The 12,779-nt window shown below is 42.6% G+C and overlaps 1 protein-coding gene across 2 annotated transcripts in view; it reads right to left on the bottom strand.

The window, feature by feature from the left end:
- TNIP3 (TNFAIP3 interacting protein 3) overlaps positions 1 to 12,779 on the bottom strand; it is a 58,257-nt gene that overhangs the window by 23,907 nt on the left and 21,571 nt on the right. For both annotated transcript variants that reach the window (XM_017825191.1, XM_017825190.1), the window contains exons 4-5: positions 10,042 to 10,127; positions 2,328 to 2,460 (exon numbers count right to left, since the gene is read on the bottom strand). In XM_017825191.1, the coding sequence (XP_017680680.1) occupies positions 2,328 to 2,460; positions 10,042 to 10,049 (141 nt within the window). In that variant the 5' untranslated portion in view covers positions 10,050 to 10,127. The remainder of the gene's footprint in view (positions 1 to 2,327; positions 2,461 to 10,041; positions 10,128 to 12,779) is intronic.

Consider the following 12,779-nt stretch of genomic DNA (forward strand, 5'->3'; position numbering starts at 1 on the left):
AGATAGCCCTTGAATGAATTTTTTTTTTCTCTCACTTCACACCCAAAACAGTTTAGGTGCTTGAAAGTTTATCGTAGCCTTTTTTTTTTTACCAATGGATCCTATGAAATATGGTATCTCTGCAAATTTATTTCATGTTCACACACTGCCAGTTATCCCTTCCTATTTGATACCTCTATCCACCCTCACCTCCCCCAGAAAACATCCCTCCTGTGTTCAAAATCTTGATCAGGTACTAGATATACTCAATACATTCTGCATTAGTACTTTTGGGTAAAATTTGTCTTTTGATGCAAATCTTTTCCCTCTCCCAGAGTGGAGAATGCAACATCCTGACAAGCTGCAGTTAAAGTAGTACAGCTGAAGGAATCATAGGCTGAAGGATGTGCTGAGAATGGGTTCATTCTGCAGACCTACATTTTATCTCTCTCAAATATTTGCATTTAAAACCACACTAATATAATAAATTCCTATTAAAAAAATCCTAGTGAGAAGGAGAATCTATTTACAGACATTTTCAGGTAAGTCTTGAAAGCAATTTAAGCCCAGATGGAAATGCCATTTTGCAGAGTGCAATTTGTACTCTTCCCTCCTGAAAAAAGTTAAAGAATGAAAACAACTTGCTGGCTCTGCCAAAAAACTTCCTGATGAATGACCAACGCTACATGGAAGGTCATGATTTGTTTCATAATTAACTTTTTCCTACCTCCTAAATACATTATTTTCCCTTTATTTTATGTCCGAATCAGCACCTAATTTCACAAACTGACATTTTCTGGTGTGTTTTTTTTTTTTTTTTCAAATACTATTTCATAACCTTCATAACTGAAAGTCTGCTAGGTGTTAAAAATATGACCTCCTTTTCCAAACCACACAATCTGAGACATGTGCTCCTTAACGTCTTGTATTGAGGTTGTTGAAGACCATCACTACTGTCAAGCTGTCACTCACTTGAAGTCCAGCTCAGCAACCAGCCAAGTGAAAAGCTGCTTGACTTAAAAGTATAAATAAAAAATACCCAGCACGTTTCTAGTGCAGAAATATCATAAACCATCCTCTTTTAAGCTGTGAAAACCACACATCTTTCACAGGCAAAAAAAAGTGCCATAAATGTAAAGAGAAAGGCAAGACAGATCAAATACTGCCACAGTGTTCTGAGTGAGCACTGAAGCACCCCACAGAAACAGCTGAGGTAAAGCACATCCCTTCATTTTCCTCCTCAAATCCTTTCCTATTCTCCTTCTGCTGGAGGGAGCCTAATGTGGGGAAGCAGGTGTTTCCACAGGTTTCCAAGCTGGATGCTCCTTGACTCTGGGCTGGCTTCTGTTTCACCATGCTAATTCCTCCCCCTGCATCCGGGAATCCCCATCCCTCCCTGTGGCTTCCCTCTCACTGTTTCTAATCCCACTAGTCTGACCCTGGGGTGTCTCCTTAGGCTCAGCTCGGTTTCGTGCCCCGAGGTCATGACTCATTTTGGAGCTGGCGGTTTGCATGTGAAAGGAGCCGTGTGTAATTTCAGATTTCATCGAAGAGAGTCATCTATCTCTCTTTTACCTCCTCCCCGATTTCCTGCATCATGCCTTGGGGCACAGCCTTCAGAGGTTTCCTTCCCCCAGCCCGTGGGAGTGTCACACAGGCAGGTAAGTGTGTCACCCCTTGCAGGTGGATGGCATTCAGGGCTTAATCACTCCTCCTGCTTCCCAGTTCCAGGAAACAGGGAAATTCCTTTTGTCCTTCTACCACATTCACTATTTCAGGGGAAAGGAGAGAAACTGAGAGGGAAACCTGAGAACAAGTTTCTGTCGTGCTTGTTAACAGCTGCTTCACTGCAGGCAAAGACAGGGGCCTTGGCAGGTGGCTGACAATTCTCTGTCTGCAATACCACAGGAGTGTGGGTTTGAATCATCAGCATCTTCCTTCTTCTTCCTTTCTATTCATCTAAAAGCCTTTCTGACACTTCCAAAGATCTCTCTCCCACACCTCTGCTCATTCTCAGTTAAACCAGAACTACCAAACAACCTAAAGAAATGACAGTGGTTTTGGGGTTATGTAGCTTCAGGGCTCTGTGTTATCCAAAAGGCACATGTGGCTGCAGAGTGGATCATCAGAGTGGTTTAGCTGACCTTTTAAAGCACTATAAAACGTAACTTCTCAGCCAGTCTTCCTCCTAACAGAAAGTAGCTATATCAGGGAAAAATAAATGTGTAGCAAGTTCATTGCATCATTTCAGAAATCCAAAAGTTTCATGCATAACCAAGTCACCCAGGGAACATCCCCTGAATGTTCCTTCCTGGCAGATAAACATTGCAAAAGCACAGTGCCTTTACCTTAAGGGAACACGAAGTTCTCTGAGGGTTCAGACTGTCTTGTGCAATAGGTTTGGGGTCCTCACACAACTGGGAAGTGTTACTCTTCTCTATCAGGTTCCTTATTTCAACATCCAGCTCTTTACTTTCACACCTGCTTAGAAAGAAAAAGCAACGTTAAACTTGACACCAAAACTTGGAGTAAAGAACAGGTCAGTTTTTCAGCTCCCTCCTGATTGTGAGCACATAGACAGCAGAGCTGCTCCTGCACTGAGCTCCTGCTCCCTTCCTTCCTGGTGTGCAAGCAGAGAGCACTAAAACACTGTCACACGAGCACTATCTCAGTGCCTTTGGGGCAGAAAATCATTAAAAATAGTTACACAAGCTCTCTTTATGAATTTTACTACATTGCACCTACAAAATCCAAAGCGACCCTTTTGAGGATTATATGAAGACTGCCACGTGTCCTCAACCCCACCCACTCACGTGCAGTTCCAAGAATTTGAAATTCAACTTTAAATAAATTGCCATCAAAATAGTTCGATTGGTTTGGAACTGCAAAACTAGTTACTCAGTTATTAACAACAAAATGGTTTATTTGGTGGTAAAATTCATTTCTTTCATTTCTCTCTGCTAAGGACATGCAGGACTTATGTGCACGTGAGGGCTCCAAATTCACGGAACTAACTGTCAACTGGGGCTGATTCAGTTGATACAGTGTAATGGGGGAATGTGACTTCCAGGAAATGGACTGAGGCATAATTAAAAGGAACCCCCAAATGTCCTAGCTCAACCCAAGTTATCAAGAAATATTCAGCCCTTTTGAAAGCCCAGACCTTCATTTCCTAATCAGCTTAATCCAGCTCTAAATGTAACTAATGCGTGACCAGAAAGCAAACTGCAAGTCTCAAAAGTATCACTAACCTGTTAGAGCAAGATTACTTCTTTATTTAGGCAGAAAATACTCAATTATTCAATTAAGCTATGAGAAAAACTGAAAGCAGTAAGAATTTATTAGTTATGCTGCTTGCAGTTTAGACAAGGATTGCACTGTAGGTTCTGAGGAAACTCTTGAAGCAAAATTGATAAAATTACCCAATAAACAAACCAATCTATCCTAATCATATGGGTAAATAAGTGTGGTGAATTTCATGCTGGTAGCATAGCAGGATTCATTTTATTCTCAATATTTAAAACACAGAGACTCTAACAGAAATATGTTTACATTAGGCATGGATGCCAAAATCATTTGCAGAGGTTCTACAATGAAACACCAACAGTAGCAAGTAAGGACCAGAAAAACTCAAAAGCTGGGGGTTTTTTGACTTGTCACTCAGTAGCTGGACAAGCTGGAATTTCACAGCCATAACTGCCTTTCAAAGCCATGAGGATGAAGAGAAAGACCTTCTCCAAGCACATTTTCATGGACTCCATGGTGATGAAGCTGCTCGGGAGGCTCGTGGCAGTTTCCAAAGCCCCAGCAGCACGTGGGTGGCAGGTGAGCCCCAGCAGCAGCATTGGAAGAAAACTACAGAGGGAAAACAACAAACCTCAGGAAAGGAACCCAGCCCTTCTGTGTCTCGCTAAATGTTGCAGAATCCTGGATAAACCACGGCAAGTGGCGTTTTTCTTTTCCCAAGCAACTCTGTGCTGAGCTTCCCAGACCTCAGGAAGCAGCAGGATCAAGCACTCCAGTGTGCTTCCCTGGAAAACAGCATCTCCAGCCCATCCGGGCTCCCATGCCTGACCCAGTGTGAGACTGCTCTGTGTAACAGTCGGATATATAACAGTGCAGAGCTCTCAGTGCTTTTGAGGCTGCCCAGAAGAACTGAAAAGCCACAGCACAGAAGCAGTGACTCTCTCCTGCAGTTCACCATCCCCAGCTGGCAGCACAATCCGGCTTGGTCAAAGGAAACAGTGTTTCATAAACTCTTTTAGGTCAAATAAAACTGCCTAGCCTAAAAGAAATATTCAAAATAAAGGAGCAACACCGAGGATAAGACAGTAAAAGCTGGGCAGCAATCTGGCAGGAGTGCAGCAGGAAGTATTTAGGCAGGCTGCACTCATCTCTGCTGCTGGCTCAGCCACAGTGAGCAAAGATGGGTGACCACAATCTCCTGAGATCAGAGCATGAATCAAGATGAGAAGTACCCTATAAAGATGGAAGTTGGCTTTAAGTATTTCTTTTCAGCCAGAAAAGGTCCATTCCTCTGCTCTCCTCCCCAGAGTTTGATGCTGTGGCTGTAAATGCTGTTCACCTCTGGCTGCTCCCAGCCTGTCTCTCTGCAGTCTCCTTTCTGCACTCAGAAGTGCCTGGGTGAGAGCAGGACCCGGCTGTGCCAGGGAAAAGGAACCACAAAAGGCTCCAATCCCTACAAACCCATTGCTGCTCCATAATATCCACGTGTTTCAAGACCATCACAAAAAACAGAAAGCCACTTCATTGACTGGATTTCTTGGTGCATTTGGTTTCCCCTCAGTTCTTGGACTGAGAAACTGTTACTCCATTTATCTGCATTTTAACATTAGCCCCTTTGATAGCCGGTAGGATATTTATTTGTCGTTAATCTACACATCTGGTGTGTAGATCCAATTTAGAATCCGGACTTTCAAGCACACAGGTGCTTTGAGTGCTGGAACTCGTGATTAGGAGCTACCCCAGACCAAGACAGTTCCTGCTGATTACCAGAGCTTCCCCCGATGAGCTCTAGAGGGCACACAGCATTCAGCTTCTGCAGAAAACTGTTTCCAAAACTGCTTTTGGTTTTGTGAAGTTCACAGGTGCACTTCTGTACCGTTAAAACCTTTCCTGTTCTGTGCTGTTGCCAACATTTTCTAATATGGGGTGTTTCGGGTTTTAATAATTAAATTATGCAAATATGCAATATGTTAGAAAAAAAAAAACCCTAACAAACGGAAAAGGAAATAATTTCAAATTTGGGAGATACGTTTTTTTAATATTTTGTAAAATCGACCATCAGAGAATATTAAAAGCATTTTCATGTGGTCATATGGGATAAAGTATATCCCTTCTATGTGCAAAAGCTTTCTAAAGAACAGGAAGATATAAAATCCACACAACCCATCCTACTTACATAGCATGGTGTGATTAATGCAGGAGCCAACAAAAGATGAGAATACTACTCCTCTTTGTAACCTTCGAGTTAGTTGCTAAATTTCCTTTTATTTTGGGAAAATTTGGACATTTTATATGGAAGCAGAATTTACAGGTGTATTGAAGAAGGCTGGTCTCCCAGAATAAGTTTTAGCAACTTGCAGGAAGAGGGAAGAGTCCAACCTCACTCGTGATTTCCATGTCCTATCTGAAAAGTAGCACCACTGTCCTCCAAGTGTAAGACATTCCCTTTGGTTTGCCACTTGCCATATCCATGCAGAACTTGACCATGCACCCCATTAAAGGTGTTTTCATTTCTCCCATGCGTTAATTTCTTCCAGCTGCCTTTAAAGTAGTTTTCACTTTTTTCCACATGGGACATCTTTGTGCCACTTCAATTTCTAGGCTCCATTGGCCTATTTATAATTATTAACATTATCTATAACATTATAATACATATAATTCTCTAAATAATTAATTTTTTTTAATTTATTAACGGTTGCATACTTTTTTACAGCAATTCCACTTTTAAGCTGGGAGCCAGAACACGATGAGCCAAATATTTTGGGCTTGTAGCAGCACAGATTGAAGGCTGAGAAATACAAGTTTACCAAATAACCAGGTCCAAGCCCTTAAGAGTCTCAGCTTTGCTGCTGGTACCATCTGTGAGCTCTTGGCTCCCCCTGGTTTTCATTGGAAATTGGCATTATTCCTCACTCATAGAAGTAACGAGGTGACAATGGACATACCTACAACACATCCCAAGGCATTTATTGCACAGTATTAATACCCAGGGCATGTAATTCTATTTGAAATATTCATTTCAAGGCTGGTGTGCCCGAGCCATTCTCTTGTGATTGGTGAAAGCACAAATACACACCATAAACAATCGTGAAAAAGGGGTTTAAGCCAGGATTTACAGCCAGACTCCACCACCACAGAGCCAGATTTTGATGGGAAATGAATTCCAGAATCTAAGGGTTAAACACGTGCTTCATCCCCTTGGGTGGGCATTTGGGATGTAGAAGTCTTGCTTGGCTAAGCCTGGGGAGCAGATTCGTGGAAAGAAATAAATTTCTGCATTGAATTATGGAGGATGAACTGGTCTGGATAAATTAAAAAATGGCAAATTTCAAGACCAACTGTTTCAGTTCATACTTCCCCTATTTATGATAATGCACTTCAGTTCAGAAAAGGGCCGGTAGAATATGGGAGAGTATGAGACTGAATTACAGAATATTTAATCTAACTTGGACTAGAAATAGCAATAAAATTAGGGATATAATTCTTAAAAACGATGGTGTATCTATAGAACTAGTCTATTCTCTGAAGTTCCATATGATTTGAAAGGATTTTTACTCTCTTCAAATTCAGTTTTATAGATTTTTTTTTCATGTAAATACATTGGGATTTTTATATTAAAAACTTATCCAGTTAAGACTAAAGAATTTCCGGTTTAATAAGCAATGGGAAGGACAAAATTCTGCCAAGAAGACAGAGAGACTTTTGTTATAGAAAAAAAATTCTGTAGCCTCATAAGCTCTTAGAGTTTAGCAGATTCTGAGCTGATAAAGAATAGTTACAATGTGGTGCAATTCCCTAAGGATCAGTGGTGTTATTCCAGTACTCAACACCCAGCAAGAGGGTCTCCATCAAAGTTTAGGCCTGGGAATTTGAGCCAGAACTCTTGAAATTGAGCTCCACGAGTTCTGTATTCCACCTCACATGTACCACTACAAAAAGATTTTATTGGGTTTAAAGCATACTGTGCTGGTACAGACACAGAAAGAACACCTGCCTTTGAGGATTTTGAGTATATACTTAAAAGGAAAGTTTGGGGGGGTGGGGAAGGTAACACATTATTTCAAATTATTTCCAACCTAAATTTTTAACCTAAGTTTCACCCCCAAAAATTTACCCAGTATTTCAAGGGCATAGGTGGAAAGCCAGCCAGGCAGCAACTGAGATCTCCCTGGCAGAACTGCAGAGTGAGGTGTTCCAGATGCTGCAAAAAAAGCGCTGTTGCTTCGGAGGTAAGCGTGAGATTAGAAACAACCCCACTGCAGCCTCAAGGAGAGAGCTCCAGAAGACAAGGTGTATGATAGGGGTTAAAACATGTACTCACTGTGACTCTAACAGAGAAACCACTTAAACTTTCGCTCCAGTCTGATGTAGCCAAAACATCTGCCTATCACCCCATAAACGTCCCTACACTCCTGCTCCCTTTACGACAAAGGAATGGGGCTTTTAAGGCACATTTAATAGCCAGCAGCTGCTTGGCTGTCAAATGCCACATCTGGAGAAGCTGTGGGCTGTTAATGTGAACAGAAACAATTATTCTTTAATAGTTTTGCCTAATTTTAAGAATTATACAAATGACAACAGAAGAGGTGCATGTTCTTAATGAAAACACATCTGGTTTCTCTGAAAATAAGCCAAAAAAAAAAAAAAACCACGAAGGGCTCAGTGATTAAGTGAAGCTGCACATCCTGGGTCAGTGAAGAGAGAAGGAAAGGTACTGATACACAGGCACTCAGTGTCTCTCAGTGTTTGATAACCCCCCTCAGTAACCTGCAACGTGCAAGAAGACCATGAGTAGTTGGTTTGCATTAAATGACATGTTACTGATCCCAGGGTGCTGCTCCCCTCCCTGCCTGGAGGTTCCTGCCCTTTGGGACTGGGTTTCCATGCCACTGCCTCACTTCTGCACCCTGAACAGCTTGTACATCAGGAAAATAGCAGCATTCCCTTTTCACTTGGATCTCCTCCTTAATTATCCTACCAACACTGTAATTGAATGTCTTCCTGATGGACAGCATTTGGGCCGAGTTCAAACCTCAGGAAAGCCAATTAAATTATTTTCATCAACTTTCTGAGGCTTTAAATGAGCCATGAGTGAGTTGCAGATGCCTGTTTCTCTGGAGAAGCAGTGAGTGGAGCACTGTCACCCAGACTCATCACCCAGGGCTCACGTAGCTGCGCGTGGATCACCAGTGAAAGGGAACCGAAGTTTTGCCATGAAAATCAGTCATGGAAAGCTGGGCCAGGCAGAGCCACCAAGCAGCATGTGCTTTGTGAGCAGATGGGTTCCCCCACTGAAAAACCACACACACAGAAAGCTGGGGAGAGGTGGCAGGAAAGCACTGAAAGAACTGAAAACTAAGAGTTAAAAGACGGAGAAGGAGGACAGATCTATATGTTTTCAAGTGCTGGCTCTTTTTTCTGTGAAGATCAATATCTAGAAAAGCTTGCACCCATTTCAGGACACTTTCCTATCCTCAGTATGTGCTTTTCTGAACTGGTCTCCCTCCCACAGCCCTTTCTGGACTGGCTGCTTGCCCTACACACGCAGCTTAAGTACCACAGGTCCATTCATATCTTGTGTGCACTTGTTTCTGCGGAAAACTATGATTCTGATGCACTGCAGTTGCATGGCTGGCATTTTTAACCGGTCTTTTACATCACTACTCTTTCTTTTCGAATCAGGCATCACCACAAACAGCCCATTTCTGCCTCCCACTTCAGCCTTGGCCAGGATGTGGATGCTTCACCAAGGCCTTACTGACCTGGGCTTACAGCTGGGCTGAACCTTTGGAGGAAAACAAGTCCATGATTCATTTTGGGCCTGTGTCTCCCACGCAGACCTGAGACACCTTCAGTGACCTACTGCCAGCGCAAGCAGGATGAACAGATGAAAACCATTTGGGAACACAGCCAGGAAATGTAACACACGGTAGCTGACGGAGGACAAGCCGCTCTGTTAAGTCAGGCCAACTCCTCGCCCGTGGCAGCGGTGAGGCAGCCGAGCTGAAAGGCAGGGGATGCTGAGAGGCAGAGGAATCTCCCTGCGTGGCTGGCGGTGTCACAATTCCAGGGCTCGGACTGCCAGCGACCGGCACACGGTTTCACCAGGGGTGTCATCAACAGATGGGAACCTGGTGCCTCCCTCCCTTCACAGAAACAGGATGGAGGCAAACTACACTGGCAACAGCTCACAGTGTCTTGAATAAATGGGAAATCCCAAGGGATTCCCGATTCAGTTATTTCACAGTAAACTAACCTGAGACAAAATGTTTCTTTACAGGAGGAAAGAAGGGTAGGATATTATTTCTTAAGCTTCTCCAAACAATCTGCAGTTACCTTAAAGAAATTTTTCTTTTTCCTCTCTTTCCCAAATCCACACACTGCACTTAATACTTAGTATCAGTATTATGAGTAGAGATATTACTGCTTTGTGAAGCAGCAGGTGCCCAAAGAAGTTGTGAAATCTCCATACTTGGAAGTATTTGAAACTCACCCAGGCAGGCCCTGAGTTATCTGACCTAACCAGCCCTGCTGGAAGCAGCAGGTCAGTCCAGACAATCTCCAGGGGTCCCTTCCAAGCTATTCCCTGTGATTCTGCTCGTCTGAGTACAGAAAATTTCTACATTTCACACATTTAAACAGATCTTCACAATACAGATTAAAGCAGGAAAGAAAAAGCATTAACCTGTGTCTCTGGAAGATACATGGACACACAGGGAACACTCAACTACAGATTTCCAGTAATGCAAAGTAAATTACCTTTCAAGAAATAAAAATAAAAGAAGTCTCTCCATGTAACATTAAGATAGTTAATACCTTTCCATCTCAACACACTGATGGAGGCACAACTCCAGACGATCCTCTGCATCCTTATTCTTCCTTTTGAGCTGCTCACAGTGAATCTATTAAGAACAGGGAGGGAAAAAAATCAGACTTTAAGGGGGAAATAAAAAGATTAACAAGGTAAGAAGAAACAGTTAGGTATCCAGCTACAATGAGAAGAGATAATGGTGTCTCATCTGTATCTCTATTTTATTCTTTATTCATAAATGGTTGTCAAAAAGCCAGGAATATACTTCTTCCTTCCCAGCATCATCCTCTCTTCCATCCAACCACAGTTCTGCAAGGGCAGGAGCAATAACAGTCTCTGTGGGGGCAAATATCTACCCAAGGAACAAACTGCCAGCAGTTGTAGGAACACTACAAGTGTTGCAAAAAGAGCTCTCATTATTCATTCTAAAAGAATCCATTATCTTAAATACTCTAGAGTTCAAGCATGTTCTTGTATTTTCCAGAACATTCATGGAAGCATCTGGTAAAAGTACTCCAAAATGAAGGGAATTTGAGTAAGGACTCTGATCTAAATCACTTGGAGAGGAAAACAAAGGAGCCATGTGTAAGTTATTGAGCATGAGAGTGTTGTTCAAGCCCTCTACAAGCTCCTAACAAGCTTCCCTCTGGTCAGGACCAGTTACTGTCCAGCACCGAATTTCCAAAGAGAAGGGAGAGAAGGAAAAAAAAACAAACCAAAAAACAGCCCTCCAATAGAGAAGGACATACATCAGGGTACGAGCAAACAGTCCACACCAAGATAATCCTTTAGAATGGAGGTTTTGGATTAAAACTCCAAACATGACAAAAGCAGCACCTCTCCATAACAAGTGGGAGAACAGATGGTACCAAGAATGAGCCTCATCCAGAGGAGTCATTTGCTCCTGTGCTGCAGTCTGGGCACAGCCCCAGGGATGTTCCTTCAGGCTGTGTGGGACACCTCTAGTTCATCACAAAAGGAGCCCAGAAGCCTCATTCTTCTCTTTAGATCCAAGTGACAAACAGTATCACTATGACAGTCGCTAGAATTAGAAAACCGACCTGTGGTAAGGGCAGCAATGTGACCACTGAAACAAACTGGGGAGCCATCAAGAGCTAAACCTGCTATTTATTTTTAAGCAAATAAGTTTTCAGCTACAAGTCACTCCTTTATTGGTAACATCAGCTTAATGTGAAACCACAGCTGAACATTTTATAGAAATCATGCCTCCTCATCTATGTGCAGAGCAGAAATCTGAAATGAAAGGTTGCCAGCAGAAGATCTGAGGTGTTTGGCATCCCTCCCCCACCCTTAATTCCAATTCCTGCAGGCATTTCACACGTTTTAAATGCATCTGGTAATCACTAATTACAAGGATCCTATTAAGGAAAAAAATGTCCATTCAGTTTCATGTGAAACTTGATTCCAGCTTGTCCAAGTTTTATGAGTGTCTGTTTAATCATAACAAAATCTCGTTGAAGTATGGAAAGCTGTATTTGATTGATTTCAATGGGAGCTGCACACACTGGGGACTAACAAGGATTAAGCCTTATTTTGGAGTGCCTAAACTTGGCATTCAGGTGTCTAGCTTCAAAATATTAAATTTGAAAAATGTTGACTTAGAATGAACACTCTGTGCCACCACTGAAACAACAAAAAACCAAAACAAAACAAAATTACTGAAGAAAATATGGCCATAATTTTCTGAAATAAACAAAAGCAAAACCAACCAAACAAACCAAAAAACACCACAGAATTCATATCCTACTCCAGCTCTGATTTACCCCATCGAGGTTTGACATGTCAGCAGTTTCAGATGGATTTGCCAGGCTGGGCACAGCACTGCAGCCCCCGTGCCAAAACCAGGCCACGTTAAAGGGATGCAGGTTGGATGTCACTGAAAATGTGACACCAGTGTTGGTAAAAGTCACGGAAGAAGAAAACAACGTTCTGAAAAACTGGGGGGAAAAAAATAAATAAATAAAAAAGAAAGCAGTGAAAAACACGGAAAAAAATATTTATGTGTTAACCAGGTCCCTTCCTGGTTCTGGAGAGGCAGTTTCGGGTGCTCTCTCTGGGCCCACACAGCGGGTGCTCCAGGTTTTTCCGTGGCCCTGCTCTGCCGAGCCGGGGAAAAGCACAGAGAGGAGCTGCCAGGGCTGCCGAGTCCCAAAGCCCTGCGTGGCCCACCTGCACACCCAGCCAGTGTGAACAAGCAGTTCTCCAGAAGCCCTGCTGCTCACACTGCTGGGGTGGGGGATGTTGGACATGTCTCCTGACTCTTAGTCATATGCAGATTTTGCAGCTAAATCCGAACCTCCCCTTCTGAACCTGAATGAAAGAGATGCAGCTCAGTTACGGTGCCACGTGCAAGTGTTTGCTATTAGAGCAGCCATAAGTTTTTACAACGACAATATGCAATATAACGCTGTAGGTTTTTATTAGATCAGGCAGATTGAGGCCAAGATGGATAAAATTCAGCTACTTCAAAGAATTAAGGCTGTGTAAAGGAGGGGGTTGTAATGGTCGTGTAAAGGATTGCTCAGAATTACATAAATTTTCTGCTTTCTGTCAAGGTTTTTAAGAACAGGAACACCCTGAAGTAAAACAGATTCAGTTCTGCTCACAGATTTATGGGGTTTTGCAATAATTGAAAATGTTTGGTAAAAAGCATGCAAAATTTCCTTGGTGCTTACCCACCAAATTTGTCAGGGCTCCAAGCCCTAATTACTCCCTAGGTATA

Source organism: Lepidothrix coronata, unplaced genomic scaffold (genome assembly GCF_001604755.1).
Source record: "Lepidothrix coronata isolate B3197 unplaced genomic scaffold, Lepidothrix_coronata-1.0 Scaffold116, whole genome shotgun sequence".
NCBI classification, from domain to species: domain Eukaryota; kingdom Metazoa; phylum Chordata; class Aves; order Passeriformes; family Pipridae; genus Lepidothrix; species Lepidothrix coronata.